The 17,828-nt window shown below is 37.9% G+C and overlaps 1 protein-coding gene and 1 pseudogene across 2 annotated transcripts in view; one reads left to right on the forward strand and one right to left on the reverse strand.

Annotated features, from left to right (window-relative positions):
- Positions 1-2,042: 2,042 nt before the first annotated feature.
- The window catches only part of RAB33B (RAB33B, member RAS oncogene family), a 33,198-nt gene continuing 17,412 nt past the window's right edge, over positions 2,043-17,828 (reverse strand). For both annotated transcript variants that reach the window (XM_049885259.1, XM_049885258.1), the window contains one exon: positions 2,043-5,523. In XM_049885259.1, coding sequence (XP_049741216.1) covers positions 5,083-5,523 — 441 coding nt within the window. In that variant the 3' untranslated portion in view covers positions 2,043-5,082. The remainder of the gene's footprint in view (positions 5,524-17,828) is intronic.
- Positions 9,564-14,787, forward strand: LOC126076693 (transforming protein RhoA-like; annotated as a pseudogene).

The following is a 17,828-nucleotide window of genomic DNA, read 5'->3' on the forward strand; positions in this document are numbered from 1 at the left end:
TTACATTTGCCACATTATATTGTAAAATCCCTATTTGTTTTCACACTTTTCTTCAAGAAGTCTTATTAATCTATGTTAGCTCCCCTAACAAAATTGGAGAACACATTGAAGGTACTTGATAAATATTTGATAAATTTATTCCAGCAAATGAAGTGAATTAGCCCTTATCACACAGGCTCTAGCAAGTTTGCCCCCAACAAGACTGGACCAGCTTATTTTCTTAATATCCAATTAAGAAAGCAGTCTTTCATGAATAATGTAATTTTGTGTTTGAACAGAAGAGTAACTATATGTGAAATAAATTGACCATGAGAAGCAGTATTAGCTGAGTAGGCCCAAAAGCCTCAATTCACATTCTTGCAAAGGGCCTGAGGCAGTAATATAAACATAGAAATTGCAGTTTTATGTCTGTGCCATATTTCCTTCCTCATATGCGAGTTCAAGCTGACGCTTAAGAAAATTACAACAAGCCCACAAGAACCAAAATACAACCTTGAGTATATCCCACCTAAATTTAGAGACCATCTCAGAACAGATTTGATGGATTGAATACTAATGACTGAAGACCAGAGGATGACATCAAGGACATTATACATGAAGAAAGCAAGAGGTTATTAAAAAGACAGGAAAGAAAGAAAAGACCTAAATGGATGTCAGAAGACTCTGAAACTTGATCTTGAACACAGAGTAGCTAAAGTGAACGGAAGAAGTGATGAAGTAAAAGAGCTGACCAGAAGATTTCAAAGGGTGGTCAGAGAAGACAAAAGTATTAAAATGAAACGTGCAAAGACCTGGAGTTAGAAAATCAAAAGGGAAAAAGATACTCAGCACTCCTCAAGCTGAAAGAATTGAAGAAAAAATTCAATCCGCAAATAGCAAGATTGAAGGATTCTATGGGGAAAGTATTAAATGACGCAGGAAGCATCAAAAGATGGAAGAAATACACAGAGTCACTGTACCATGAAGAACTGGTTGTTGTCCAACCATTTCAGCAGGAAGCATATGATCAAGAACCAATGGTATTAAAGGAAGACGTCCAAGCTCCACTGAAGGCACCGGTGAAAAACAAGGCTCCAGGAACTGACCGAATACCATTTGAGATGTTTCAGCAAACAGATGCAGCACTGGAGAGGCTCACTTATGTATGCCAAGAAATCTGGAAGACAGCTACCTGGCCAACCAACTGGAACAGATCCATATTTGTGCCCATTCCAAAGAAAGGTGATCTATCAGAATGCAGAAATTATCAAACAATATCCTTAATATCACACACGACAAAATTTTGCTGAAGACCATTCAAGAGCAGTTGCAACAGTACACTGACAGGGAACTGCCAGAAGTTCAAGCCGGATTCAGAAGAAGATGTGGAACAAGGAATATCATTGCTGATGTCAGATGGATCTTGGCTAAAAGCAAAGAATACCAGAAAGACGTTTACCTGTGTTTTACTGACTATGCAAAGGCATTCAACTGTGTGGATCATAACAAATTATGGATCACATTTCGAAGAATGGGAATTTTTTTTGTGCTCATGATGAACCTGTACATAGACCAAGACGCAACTGTTGAAACAGAACACAGGGATACTACTGCGTGGTTTAAGTCAGGAAAGATGTCAAGGTTGCATCCTTTCACCATACTTACTTAATCTGTACGCTGAGCAAATAATCCAAGAAGCTGGACATATTTCCTTCTCTCTTTTCTCATACATTTCATGGCATTTATTCTACTAAATTCTTTTACTTCTAAACAGATGTCAACCACTCTTGTAGTATCTGCCATTTGCACTGAGGTGTTCTTACAAAACTGGACCATTCAGCAACACACACACACAAAAGCTGCCTTATCAGCTAATTTCAATCATTCCGTTTGTTTTAGGCTGTTTGCTTTTCTTGACATGTTCTTTAACCCCAAACGTATAAAGGAAAATAACTCCCAATGGGATAGTTTTTGTTTTTTGATGTATGACATATTATTACCTGAAATCCGGGGGGAGTGGGGGGGGGATTATTTTATACTCAACCCAATGACCAAATGAAGGAAATAAAACACAATTTCTTTGTGACAAAGCTATTTTACTGAACTTCATGGAGGAAATGTTACAGTGACACAATTCCAAAACAAAATTATTTGACTTTACTTTGGATTTCGTAAGGAAACATATGGAAACATGTATTAGCAATATACTTTCCATAAATTTTTATCATTAATAGCTAACTACATTAGATTCTAGATTAGGTTCCTTTGGTGCTCTCAAGTTGACACTTTTCTAAAACACATCTGATGTTGTCAGTTAATGAGCATATTTAAAATAAATGCACACAGGTTTGCCAAATGTGTGGTCTGTGCTTAGAAGTTTACAGTTAGTTGTTAGATAGCCACCATTTTGGAAGTGATTTCTCAATAGTCAATGAAGTATTTTATAAATATTTTGGAAAATATCTAAAAGCTTTATCCCCATTCAATTGATAGGTTCTTTTTATCTTAATATAAGCATACATACAAAAAAATTAAAATAATACATTGTTACAAATGAGATATAAATCTTTTTAAATATACAGTAAGGTGAAAAAATAAGTCCTTTCATGGAACTATGAAGTATATTTACTACTGACTTCTCACAAAAAGAACTGAAGTTAAATTACTATTTTTCAAACCATTAATATCAGCACTGAAAAACATAAATGTGCTTGAAACATTTGTAAACTTTCTCCCTCCATTTTAGAAAATGTTTTGGAAAGCAATAAAAAAATTCCCTTCTTTAAAAACCCATTACACCCACCACAATGTTCACAGCTGTCATTGTTTTGCTATAAAAATAGTTACAAATGAATGTTAATTTAAAAAGAGAAAGTCCAACAATTTTAATTCTAGCATGCTTAATAAAAATGGATTAATCTCCCTAAACTCAAATAAAGCCAATTTGTTTTCCCATGAGCTCTAATATTTAACACTGAATGATTATTTCCTGTAATCATTACTTTAAATTGGTTCAGTTAATAGAATTATCTTGTTTTATAATTAAACTATCCTGAAAGTACCACCATGATGATTAAACAAAAGTCCCAAACAAGTTTACATATTTAACTGGTTTTTCACATTCTAAAAATATTGTTTAAGTACAATCATCTTTTAACTTAATTTCCTCTAAAATTATCGAGGACAGCAATCTGTTAGAATTATTGAATGTACACACTTCAGTTCAAGTTCATGGCTCACATTCCATTTATGTAATAGCTGCTTTTACAAGCTTTTTTTGTGTGTGTGTGCAAAATTTTAAATTCAAAATAAAAGTACTTAAGGTAAAACTTTTCTTGAAATATTCTTTCCATCATTGAGGGATATTTCAATATTTATTATTCATACTAAGGAACAGCTTGCTGTGACCATACAATTTAAAGAATTTTTAAATCAGTGTACAGTCATGCATTGCTTAACATCCATGATATGTTCTGTGAAATAGGACATTATGAGATTTGGATGTTGTGTGATCACCATATTATATACAGGCAGTCCCCGAATTACAAACAAGTTCCACCCCTAAGTATGTCTTTAAATCAAATTTGTACGTACACTGGAACCGTTAGGGACGGTTCATGTCTAACGTCAGTCTGTCAAATGTTTGTCTTTGTATATAGTATATAGTGTGCCTTTCTATGCATAAAAACATTAAAGAAAAACTTCCAGATAGGCTAAAACAGCACCTGTTTGTTATCATGAACCATTGTATGCACCTTGAATTTTTAATATAATAGGCTTTATGGGGGTTTGTTCATAACTACAGGTTGTATATACGTTGGATGTTTTTAACCCAGGGACTGCCTTACTTAGCAAAGCTGTATGGGATACCGGAGCGCACCTGTATTGACTAAATAGCTACCGGGAAGCTGTGGTGTTTGCCGCGTCCAGTGGCGTTTGCTATGTCCTGTTCTCCGACCTGGATTTCTGAACTCTGTCATAACCTTATGGGACCACAGGTGTGTATGTGGTCAGACACTGCCTGAATGAATGTTACGTGGTGCGTGACTGTACTATAACACAATACACGACTGGAGAAATACAGGCAGACGCACAGCAATGAGAGCTACGCCCTCAGAGCTACAATCCAAATGGAAGTTGATGAGTTGTTAGTTCAGTTTTTCGTCATTAAATAAATTGATTGAGGTGGGAGTAGGGAGCAAGGAGAGAAAGAGAACAAGAGCTACTATTCCAGATATACAGCCTGAAATGACTCAAAGCTAAAAAAAAAAAAAATGTCTCCTATGGTAGCCAGGAACCACATTTACCTATTATCCCCAAGTTATAACTCTTCAAATGCTTTCAATTAGTTTTTCATTGTTTAAAGATGCCAAAATAAAATATAAAGCACCTAATTATGTCACTTCATTTACTTTAAAATCTGACTTATTTCTGCATATTTTAATAGAATTTAATAAGAATTTAAATTACTCTTTTTAAAATAACAATGATTTCTATAGAACTAATTGATAATGATTAGAAATATCAAGAATCTAGAACTGTTGAACAAGTCATTTTTTCGGTACTGAGAACCAGAAAACATTCTGTTCCTTCTCTCACTGGTACTAAAGTCTTGGCTCTAAAATGTGCTAATAATAATGTAACAAAACATTAGTAATATAAAATAAAGAACTCTGTGGGGAGAGGCAAATACTAGTTTTTTTCCTACTGAGAACACCCTCCATTCAAAAGGCATATCAGTAGGTATATACTATATTCTTTATATTTTTTCAATCCCAGGAATACAGGACTGAACAGCTGCTGAGTCTTATAATCCCATCACATTCTCTCTCATCTGAAGGCTCCTTCACTGGGCTCTCAATGAAAAGATACGCTGAGTCATCCCACCTTTGCTTCATTTGAACCTCACATCAAAACCAACTCTTTCCTTGTGTTGTCACAGCAACAAACTTAATACGAAGTACAAAAGTAAGCATGACAATGATAAACAGCAAGGTGCCAGGATGATCCCATATATCTGCAATCAAATCTTATGGCTTATCACTGTCATACTTCCAAAATATTTCTTTACTCAAAATTAGATAGCATCACAAAGACTGTTATTTAGCACCAGCATGTCACTGCAGGCTTTGGTTCAGCCTTCAGGATAATTCCACTATCAGGGGGTTGGCTAAGCATTAATGGTTTGTGGCTCTTAAGCTTATGAGCCAAGGTCATAAATATAGCTTCCACGTGGTCATTATCATTGGGGTTTTTAGCGGAGGTTTCAAACAAAGGCATACTGTGTGTGTCAGCAAATTTTTGTGCCAAGTCTGTGGGCACCTGAATGGCATTTCTCAAGTCACATTTATTTCCAACGAGAATCCGCGGTATATCATTGGCTAACAAATGTTGCTTGCATTCTTCTATCCAAGACGGCAGACTATGAAAACTAGCCACGTTGGTCATGTCATATACGAAGACAACGGCATGAACATTTCGGTAATAGTGCTGTACCATGCTCTTTCTGAATCGTTCTTGTCCTGCCGTGTCCCACAACTGGATCTGAAAATGGAAAAAAACAGAAAATTTCATTCATTCCAACTACACATATTGAGAAATTTGATTACCTCTGCATGATCTTTAGTATTTCTTTATTTAAAATACTTTGATCACTCCCTTCCATCATGCCTTTTCAGTGTTATCTGTAGACTCCAGGCTTTATGACACTAGTTTTTGTTGCTGTTGTTGTGAGTTGTCAAGTCGATGCTGACTCATAGTGACCCTATATGACAGAACAGAACTGCCCCATAGAGTTTCCTAAGCTGTAACCTTTATGATGTATCGCCTGGTCTTTTGTTCTGCAGAGCCACTGGTGACTTCAAACCACCTACCTCTCAGTTATCAGCCAAGTACTTACCATTGTGCCACCAGGGCTCCTTGATACTAATCTAGTTACCTCATAATGGAGTCATAATGGAAGTATAGGAACAAATACTTCGACTTAGTATTTGCTAAATTTCAGTAAATCAAATTTGTTGGGATAAAATTATCTCCCAAGACAGAAAGGGCCACATGAACCAGAGACTACATCATCCTGAGACCAGAAGAACTAGATGGTGCCCGGCTACAACCGATGACTGCCCTGATAGGGAACACGACAGAGAACCCCTGAGGGAACAGGAGAGCAGTGGGATGCAGACCCCAAATTCTCATTAAGACCAGACTTAATGGTCTGACTGAGACTAGAAGGACCCTGGTGGTCATGGTCCCCAGACCTTCTGTTGCCCCAGGACAGGAACCATTCCCGAGGCCAACTCTTCAGACATGGACTGGACCGGACAATGGGTTGGAGAGGGATACTGGTGAGGAGTGAGTTTCTTGGATCAGGTGGACACTTGAGACTATGTTGGCATCTCCTGCCTGGAGGGAAGATGAGAGGGTGGAGGGGGTTAGAAGCTGGCGAAATGGACATGGAAAGAGAGAGTGGAGGGAGAGAGCCGGCTCTCTCATTAGGGGGAGAGTAATTGGGAGTGTGTAGCAAAGTGTATATTGGTTTTTGTGTGAGAGACTGACTTGATTTGTAAACTTTCACTTAAAGCACAATAAAAATTATAATAAATAAATAAATAAGCAAAAAAAAAGAAGAAGAAGTAAAAGGCAAACCAGAGAGTTCTGGGTGGTGCGAACAGTTAACACACTCGGCTTGTTGCCAAAGGGTTGGAGGTTTGAGTCCACACAGAGGCTCCTTGGAAAAAAGGCCTGTCTATCTACTTCCAAAACATCGCCCACTGACTGAAAACCCTATGACGCGTAATCCTGCTGTGACACACATGGAGTCCACATGAGCAGGAATCAGCTACATGGCGACTTGTTAAAGTCAAACCGCCTGTCTTAGGGAGTCTGTACTGTAGCTTGAAACAGCAAGCGAAGAAGACAAAAATATAAACCACTAATTAAGTTCTCTCTAGAACAAAGTATAAACTTTATGAAAAGTGCTCAAGAATGCACAGCAAAAGAGAATCACTGTTCAGTAAGGTTGGTCAGGGGAAACTTTGTGGAGGAATACCTTGAAGGGTGGAACTGAAGGAAGTAAAGAGTAATTTATTTGATGGCAAGGATATGGAGGATATTTGAAGTTCAGGGCACTGCCTGCCACTAGCCAACATGTGGATGAGGCATGAGTGTGGATGTTCAGGGGATGGTGAGGAGTCAGCTCTGCTTTTCCCTCCCAGCTGCTTGAGTTGCAGGCAAACAGAAGGGGAAGCCTTCTCTGTCTGGAGAACCAACTTCACCCACCCAAGCTGGAGAATTAACCCAGAATTAAGAGTAACAGCTGTAATCCCAGCAGAATTTAAAACCTATATAATACTATGGGATTTGGGGATTTGAATTGTTCAAAGTGAGTTAGGGTCTAGGAGCAAAGAGTTTAAACCCTTTCCTTTGTTAACTGAGTTATGTCATTTGAAATATATATACTGCATACACTGTTTTTTGAGATATATGTGTGTATGTGTATATATGTATGTATGTGTGATATCTATATAAATATCAATAAAAATATTTTTTAAAAAATGATTTTAAAAATGTTAGAGAAAAATATATGAGGATTTAACAAACATGTTGGATGTCTATAATTCCTGTGCATTTGGTTACTATATGTCCTTCTCTAGCTTTTACTAGTCTAATTTAAAAAATCTTAGACCTAAGACAGATGTTAAAAGCCATGAGGTCCAGCCCCAAACTCATATCCATGTACATTCTATGAAATTCAGGCTACTTTGAAAATTTCTTAAAATTAAAAAAAATCACTTACCTATCTTAAACATCTGCCCCAATAAAATTACTCCCATATCTCCTAGTGGAAATATGAGGGACTTGGGGCAAACGACGTCTAAAGTTAAATATAAGTCATGTGTATTCTTTTAAAACACCCTTTGTTTACTTCCTAAAAAACAGTTAACTCATGAGTGTACTAATTATAAAAAAAAAAGAAAAAAAAAAACACTTTTTTTTGTTTGTTTACTTCCTAAAAAACGGTTAACTCATGAGTGTACTGACCACAGTAGAAAAGACTAGAGGCAGATTTGCTTAGATAAATTTGATTTGAAAGTCTTGTACTAAAATAGATATTCAGAGTATGAACTAGAAGTGTGACCTGGTGATTTCTCATAAAGCCATATGGAAGTAGAGCGAAATTGGTGGGGTTCTGTAGAAGGCCCAACAAGTAAGTAAGACAGAGAATACGAAGACATCCCAAGTGCTCGGAACATGCTGGTACACAGTAAGTGCTCAATTAAGACATAGTCATTTTTTAGTGTGATTAGAGATGGACATATTGATCATCATTGTCTTCCATGCTACTTTAATTTTAGTCTAATTTTTTCCCTTTTTTTTTTTGGTAGCTGTTTTTAGTCCAAATTTCTCCTTCCTCTTAATATCGTCCCTTTATTCCTAATTAACATAAACTTAATTTTGCTCCAGGCAGATGTATAAGATATTATAAAAAATTTGATTTCTGTATTTGGCAATGGATTATTAGATGTGATCCCAAATCATGGGCAACAAAGGAAAAAAAGCAGATAAACTGGACTTCATTAAAAAAAAAAAAAAAAATTTGTGCATCAAAAGATGTTATCCAGAAAGTAAAAAGACAATTTACAGAATATGAAAAACATTTAGAAATCACGTATCTGATGAGGGCTTAATGGTGGAAACATATAAAGAACTCCTACAACTCAACAACAAAAAGACAAACGACCCAGCCAAAAGTGGGCAAAGGACTTAAACATTTCTCCAAAGAAGAAATACAAATGGCCAAAAAGCACGTAAAAAGACACTCAAATTATTAGCCATTAGGTAAATAAGTATCAAAATGATGAGATACCATTTCATACCCACTAGACTGGCTATTATTAAAAAAGAAAGAGAGAAAATAACCAGTGTGGGTAAGCATGTGGAGAGACTGAAACACTCATTCACTGCTGGTGGAAATGAAAAATGGCACAGCTGCTATGGTAAATACTGTAGTGGTTCCTCAAAAAGTTAAACACAGGGCTGTCATATGACCCAGCAATTTCACTCCTGTGTATGTACCCAAAAGAACTGAAAGCAGGGACTCAAACAGATACTTGAACACCAATATTCACTGCAGCATTATTCGTCATAGCCAAAAGGTGAAAACGACCCACGTATCCATCAACAGATAAATGGAGAAGCAAAGGTGGTATATCCATACAATGGAGTATTATTTAGCCATAAAGAGAAATGAAGTTGTGATACATGCTACCACACAGACATTGAAAACATGCTAAATGAAATAAGCCACACCAATATTGAATGTTCCTACTTACATGAAATATCTAGAAAAGGCAAAGACAGAGACAGAAAGTAGATTAGTGGTTAACATGGGCTGGAGGGAAGGAAGCAATGGGAGTTAATGCTTAATGGATTCAGCGTTTCTGTATGGAGTAATAAAAACGTTTTGGAAACAAATAGTAGTGATGATGGCATAACATTGTGAATATCACTAATGTGATTGAATTGTACATTTAAAAATTGTCAAAATGGCAATTTTTATGTTATATATATTTTACCACAATTAAAAAAAAAAAAAAAACAACTTGATTTCTCAGGCTCTCTTGGAACTAGGACTGGCCAAGTGACATCTTTCTGTTCAATAAGATGTAAATAATCCTCTCAGTGGGGGTTTGCAGAAAAACTGTTTTTGTGATTTAAAAAATATAGCGCATTTGGCACATGCCTTTCTGCCTGAAATGGGATATAATACCTAGAGGTACAGCAACCATTTTATGAGCATGAAAAAGAGAGCCACACACAAGGTTGGCAGAGCTGAGTCCAGCCTAGACCTGGACTCCTGCTGGCAGGATGCTACCATACAGACAACTGACCCTGGACTCCTTTTTTACATGAGAAAAATAAACCTTACATGGTTAAATCCCTTCAGTTGAATTTCTCTTACCAGTACCATCAAGAGAATTCCAACTCATGGCGACCCCATGTGTGTCAGAGTAGAACAACATTACATAGTCTTCAATGGCTGAGTTTTCGGAAGTAGATAGCCAGGCCTTTCTTCTGAGGTGCCTCTGAGTGGACGTGAACCACCAACGTTATGGTTAGTAGTCAAGCACTCCCATAATTAAGCACTCCCAGGGACTCTGAATTTCTTGCATATACCTGAATGCATCCTAAAATTATTCACTATTATACTATTCCAATACCTATACTCCTTATACATATATATAGGAAACCCTGGTGGTGTAGTGGTTAAGTGCTACGGCTGCTAACCAAAAGGTCAGCGGTTCGAATCCGTATACTCCTTATGTTCATATTTACACAGGCAATCACAAGGTTTTACCTCAATGCACTCCTAGAGATCATGTCACAAAGTTAAAAAAAAAAACAACAAAAACTAAACCTGTTGCCATCAAGTCAATTCTGATTCATGGCAACCCCATGTGTTAGACCCAACCTCCACAGGGTTTTCTTGGCTGTAATCTTTACAGAAGCACATCACCAGGCCTTTCTTCCACAGCACTGCTGGGTGGGTTTGAAGCGCCAACCTTTCAGTTAGTAGCCAAATGCAAACTGTGCCACCCAGGGACCATCACAAAGTAAATCATTATAAAATACCCACCCTGTCATGTAAACAACATAACTGACAGATGTCCCGTAAAGGCTCAGTGTCATATAAATCAGAGATAGAAGCAAACCAGTATCAGCAAAGCAAACAACTATTAACATCTAAGAATATTTAAATCAACAAATATTCAGCACTTGCTATGGACCAATTAATTAAACCTCTAGGCCTTAGCTTCCTCACTTGTAAAAGTAAAATTTAGTTCCAGATCCTATAAGATAAGGACTCATATGCTAGCTAGCTACACTGACTACACAAAGAGCCAATAAAGTAAATGTACAATTCTTTAAAGATAACTTTTGTGTATTTTGACCCTAATAAACATGTTAAGGATATCAAACATTGAACATACAATTAAAAACATTTTAAACTACAGATTTCAGAATCTACCACAAACCTACAATGATCAAGACAGTGTGGTACTGGTGTAAGGGTTAACATATAGATGAATGGAATAGAATGGACAGTCCAGAAATAAACCCATCCATCAACTCATTTTCGACAAGAGTGCCAGATAATTCAATTAGGGAAAGAACAGTTGTTTCAACAAATGGCACTGGAACAACATGCAAGAAATGAAGTTGGACCCCCTACCTCACACCATATAAAAAATTAACTCAAAAAGGATCAAAGATCTAAAAGTACGCTAAAACTAGAAAACTCTTAGAAGAAAACACAGAAATAAATCTTGGATTAGGCAATGGTTTCTTAAATACGACACCAGAAGCAAAAGTAACCAAAGGAAAAAAAGACTAGTTGTACTTCATTTTAAAAATTAAAAATATTCATACTTTAAAGTACACCATCAAGAAAGTGAAAAGACAACTCCTGCAATGTAAAACAATTTGCAAATCAAATCTCTAATAAAGGTCTAGTACTCAGCATAAATAAAGAAGCCTTACAGCTCCATAATAAAAAGACCAAACCTGTTGCTGTTGAGTTGATTCCAACTCACAGTGACCCTATAGCACAGAGTAGAACTGCCCCATAGGGTTTCCAAGGAGCTGCTGGTAGATTCGAAAGGCCAACCTTTTGGTTAGCAGCTGAGCTCTTAATCACTGTGCCCCAGGGCTCCAATAAAAAGAAAAAGCAATTTAAAAAATAAGCAAAGGACTTGGACATCCCTGCAAAGAAGATGTACAAATGGCCAATAAGTGCATGAAAAGATGCTCAACACATCATTAGACTGCAGGGAAATGCAGATCAAAACCACAAGATACCACTTTATGCCCACCAGAATAGTCACACTTTTTTTAAAAAGATGGACAAGAACAAGTGTTGGTTAGGATGTAAAGAAAGTGGAACCCTCGTTCACTGCTGGTGGGAATGTAAAATACTGCATTCACCTGAAAAAAAAATTTTGTGACTCCTTGAGAAGTTAAAACATGTAATTACCACATGACCCAGCAATCCCACTCTTAGGTATTTACTCAAGAGAACTGAAAACATAGGTTCACACAAAAACTTGTACATGAATGCTTATAGCAGTACTAATAATAGCTAAAAAGTGAAACAACCAAATATCAATCAACTGATGAATGGATAAATAAAATGTGGTTATTACCCATACAATGGAACATTACTCAGCCATGAAAAAGATACGATGTACTGAAACACCCTACGACAAGGATGAACCTTGAAAGCATTATGCTTTGAGAAATAATCCAGCAGAGAAGGCCACATATTTTATGATTCTACTTGTATGAAATATCTAGAATGGGAGCTCCCCACCCGCTGTCCTCCCTTGGTTCTTTTGCCAATGGGCCACCTCCTCAGTGACCCACCAGTGCCTTCAAGCTCTCCACTGGAGAGGTGGAGTCCTCGGCTTCTTTGCAGCTGGCAGGGTGCTTTTGGTCTGAGAAGTTCAAAGTACTTTGTAGAACTTCGCCACACAGGCCGTGCATCCTGCAGCACATTTGTACGTGATGGCTGCCATCAGGAAAAAACGGATGATCACAGGCGATGGAGCTCATGGCAAGGCCTGCTTGCTCAAGGTCTCCAACAAGTATCAGCAACTTGAGGTGTACGAGCCCGTGGGATTTGAGAGCTATGTGGCAGATACCAATGTGGAAAGTAGGTAGAGCTGGCTTTGTGGGACACAGCTGGGCAGGAAGATGATGATCACCTAAGGCCCCTCTCCTACCAGGACATTGATGTTATACTGACGTATTTCTCCATCAACAGCCCTCATGGCTTGAAAACATTCCAGAAAAACAGACTCCGGAAGTCATGCATTTCTGTCCCAATGTGCCCATCACCCTGGCTGGGAACAAGAAGGATCTTCAGACTGATGAGCACACAAGGCAGGAACTAGCCAAGATGAAACAGGAGCCAGTAAAATCTGAAGGCAGAGAGATGGCAAACAGGACTGGTGCTTTTGGACACGTGGAGCGTTCAACAAAGACTGAAGATGGAGTGAGGGAGGTTTTTGAAATGGCCACAAGAACAGCTCTGCCAAGCCCCTGTGGGAAGAAAAAATCCAGGTGCCTTGTCTTGATAAATCTTGCCGTAGGCTCAGCCCTCAGGCGGTTAATTTTGAAGTGCTGTTTATTAATTTTAGTGTATGATTACTGGCCCTTCCCATTTATCTATAATTTACCTAGGATTACAAATCAGAAGTCATCATTTATCTGTAATTCGCCTAAGATTACAAATCAGAAGTCATCTTGCTACTGGTATTTAGAAGCCAACCACGATTAACGATGTCCAGCCCCTCTGGCCCACCAGGGTCCGTCTGACACTGCTCTGATAGGCCTCCTCTGTACTCCCACCTGACATACCAGGTGCTAACTCAAGGAATTTCTTAACTTCTTGCTTTTCCTAGAAGAAGTTGGTAACTTTTGTTAATTAGGCTGTGACTACTTGATAACTAACGTATCCTGTCTATTTTCTGTCTGTTGCAAGACACAATGGTGGGTCACCACTTCCGAACTTTCCTCCCACATGGGTTTCACTGGCATAGCTCTAAAGAGGGCATCCAGTTTTTTGAAAATGTGCTCAGAGAGGCCCAAGTCCATGTAATTGTGCTGAAGTTACAGTTCTGTGGTTTCATGTTAGTTACCTTATAATTACTGTGTGATTAGTGTCATTTAACGTATGTTACCAAAAAGAAATGTACCTACCCCAAACTAGATGCAGTTTTTTTTTTGTATAATTGGATTTTATAATACTGATATTTGTCATCTCTGCAGAAACTGTATTTTTTTTGTTTTTTTATTGTTTTAGGTGAAAGTTTACAGAGCAAATTAGTTTCTCATTCAAAAATTTATACACAAATTGCTTTGTGACATTGGTTGCAACCCCTGCAATGTATCAGCACTCTCCCCCTTTCCCTTTTCACCCTAGGTTCTCCATGTCCATTTGTCCAGTTTTCCTGTCCCTTCCTGCCTCCTCATCTTTGCTTTTGGGCAGGAGTTGCCCATTTGGTCTCTTGGTCAAACTAAGAAGCACGTTTCTCACATGTGTTATTGTTTGTTTTATAGGCCTGTCTGATCTTTGGCTAAAGGTAGACTTCAGGAGTGGCTTCAGTTCTGAGTTAGCAGGGTGTCCATGGGTCATAGTCTCAGGCGTTCCTCCAGTCTCTGTCAGACCAGTAAGTCTGTCTTTTTTTTTTTTAATTTGAATTTTGTTTTACATTTTTCTCCAGCTCTGTCCAGGACCCTCTATTGTGATCCCTGTCAGAGTGGTGGACGGTAGTAGCCAGGCACCATCTAGTTCTTCTGGGCTCAGGCTGGTGGAGGCTGTGGTTCACGTGTTCCATTAGTCCTCTGGACTAATCTTTCCCTTGTGACTTTGGTTTTCTTCATTACCCTTGCTCCAAAATTGATGGGATCAATAGATGTATCTTAGATGGCTGCTTGTAAGCTTTTAAACCCTAGATGCTACTTACCAAAATAGGATGTAGAACATTTTCTTTATAAAGAATGTCATGCTAAATGATCTAAACGTCCCCAGAGGCCATGATCCCCAGCCCTCAGACCCACCAACTCGGTCGCTCAAGATGTTTGGATGTGTCTAGGAAGATTCTGACTTTACCTTGTTCAAGTTGTACTGACTTCCCCTATATTGTGTGACATCTTTCCCTTCACCAAAGTTTAATACTTGTCTACTGTCTAGTTAGTGATTTACCCTCCCCATCCTTTCCTATCTCGTAACCGCAAAAGATTGTTTTTTTGTGTGTATAAACCTTTTTTGGGGTTTTTGTAATAGTGGTCTCATACAGTACTTGTTCTTTTATGTTTATTTCACTCAGCATAATGCCCTCCAGATTCATTAATGTTGTGCGATGTTTTGCAGATTCATCATTTTTTATCGTTACTAGTATTCCATTGTTTATCCATTCATCTGTTGTTGGGCACTTAGTGTTTCAACCTTTTCGCTATTGTGAACAATGCTGAAGTGAACATGGGTGTGCATATGTCTATTCATCTACTCTTATTTCTCTAGGATATATTACTAGAAGCGGGATTGCTGGATCATATGGTATTTCTAACTTTTTAAGCAGTGTGTATAGTTTTCATAATGGTTATACCATTTTACATTCCCATCAGCAGTGCATAAGAGTTATAATCTTCCCACAACCTCTCCAACATTATTTTGTTTTTTTTTATTTCATGCCAGTAATGTTGGGGTATGATGGTATCTCACTGCAGTTTTGATTTCTACTTCTCTAACGGCTAATGATCGTGAGCATTTCCTCATGTATCTGCTAGCTGCCTGAATGTCTTCTTTTGGTGAAGTGCCTGTTCATATTCTTTGCCCATTTTTTAATTGGATTATTTGTCTTTTTGTTATTGAGGTGTTGAAATATTCTATAAGTTTTAGAGATTAGACCCTTGTTGGTTATGCTATACCCCCAAATTTTTTCCCAGTCTGTAGGTTCTCCTTTTACTTCTTTGGTGAAGTCTTTTGATAAGCATAGGTATTTAATTTTTAGGAGCTCCCAGTTATCTAGTTTATCTTCTGGTGTTTGTGCATTGTTAGTTATGGTTTTTATTGTATTTATGCCATGTATTAGGGCCCCAGAGCCATGCTGGCACTCTGATTATGTGCTACAGCAAACTACAGCTGCTAACCAAAAGGTCAGCAGTTCAAATCCAGCAGCCACTCCTTGGAAGCCCTATGGGGAATTTCTACTCTGTCCTATAGGATCGCTATGAGTTGTAATCAACTCGACGGCAATGATATTAGGGCCCCTAGTGTTGTCCTTTTTTCTTTTCCGTGATCTTTATCATTTTAGGTTTTATATTTAGGTAGTGTACTGGTTTTTTGTTTTTTTTTTTTTAGGGTGTATTTGAAAATAAAGTCAGATGGAAAATTCCTTTAAAAAAATGTACAGAATAGGCAAATCCACAGAGACAGAAAGTAGATCAGTGGCTGCCAGGGGCTGGGATGGAAGAGAAATGGGGAGTGATTGCTAATGAGTATGAAGTTTCTTTTCAGGATGACAAAATGTTCTGGCATTAGATAGATGGTTGCACACTCTTGTGAATGAATACATTAAAATCCACTGAATTGTATACTTTAAAAGTGTAAACTTCATTGTATGTGAATTATATCTCAAATTAAAAAAAAATTTTTTTTAACTCTCAACTATATTTTTAGCATTTACAATAATATTTTGGGAATAATTTGGATATCCCATGTAAAAACTATCCAAAGATATTGGGGTCAGTTTTTTTTCTTTTAGTAACACTTCCCCTAAGCTCAAACCCAAAACCAAACCCATTGCCATCGAGCTGATTCCTATTCACAGGGACCCTGCTGGACAGGAGAACTGCCGCATAGGGTTCCAGAGCAGCATCTGGTGGACTCGAACTGCTGACCTTTTGGTTAGTAGCTGTAGCTCTTAACTGCTATGCCATCAGGGTTTCCTCTAGGCTCAGGCATTCAAAAATCATTTCATTGATGAAGAATGTTCTATGTTTTTAGGAATATATTCGTAAGTTAAAAAAAATAAACACAAAGCACACTATTTTCTTTAGTATTAATTAACCAAAGGAGTTTGCTTTTTATTTCCAGCAGTGCTTCTGAATGATTTCCAGTCAAGATGTGCAATTTCAGACTTGTTTCCGCATGGGCTGCAAGCCGGTGTGGGTATCCTACCTGCAGGGAGCTTGTACTGACTGACCTTTAGGGTCCTTTCAACCCTCTGATAGTGACAGTCCTGTGTACCTGGGTGATACCAATTCCATTTACATATGTGATCTACCTAGTTTAAAATTCTTTTATTAATCATCTGCCAAACACATGTGGGAAAATTATGACAAACGAAGGGCCTAATGTGAGGCTGGGCGATGCACCTCAGCGGAAAGGAGATGAAGTTTGGGACTTAATCCACTGCAGAGGTCAACTGCAGAGAGATCAGAAGTTGTTGAGAAAGCAGTACTGCAGCTCCACCTGGTTTGAAAAACAAGGGTCTCGGCTGTTAGCGGCTGGTGAGGAGTTCCTTCCCTGAGGGGCCACGAACTCTGGTCTGCAAGGCCGCTCACATGCTCTGTGAATTAGTTAATATCCTAATGTATTATGCTGCTTTTCTTTAAGGCAATTTCCCCCTTTATTTCTACTTTTCTGTTTCCCATAACAAGCATGCATTTCTTTTAGAAGAATAAGCTAAACTTAAAAAAAAAAAAAATTACATAGAATTTAGACCTTCCTCAAGAAAGCGAAGTGGTGATGAGGAGTATGTTTCTTCCTAAGAAAATCCTTAGTTTGTTTATTTGCTTGAGAATGGAATTGACTCAACAAGACCTCTTTGCATCAATCCTGTTCAAGACTCTGCATTCTAATCATATCAAGACTTCCAGGAAACAAGAAGTATGAAATAACTCTTCACATGTTATTGGAAAGCTATAAAACTAATTACAAAGCTAATGAGGCATTTACAAAATATTAAAAAGAAGCTTCAGAATTTCTCTCAGAGAATTGCTAAAACAAGTGAAGGCACAGGGCACAGACCTGCTGCCTCTGAAGCCTGCACACATGGAAGCTCCATGAGGAGATAAGGGCAAGGTGCTGGGGACTCAGCACAGAAAGGTTAGACAACTGAAAAAATCGTTGGTCCTAAAAGGCTAGAGAAAACTTTGATAAAAGAGAGAGAGAAAGAAACAGAGACCCAACACCATGATAACCTAGAAAAATCCTGAGGTTTAGCTATGAGTGGAATGCAGTCACAATGTTTAAAAAAAAAAAAAAGAGAAAGGCACTTTGA

The sequence above is a fragment of the Elephas maximus genome, chromosome 5 (assembly GCF_024166365.1).
Source record: "Elephas maximus indicus isolate mEleMax1 chromosome 5, mEleMax1 primary haplotype, whole genome shotgun sequence".
Classification (NCBI taxonomy): Eukaryota; Metazoa; Chordata; class Mammalia; order Proboscidea; family Elephantidae; genus Elephas; species Elephas maximus.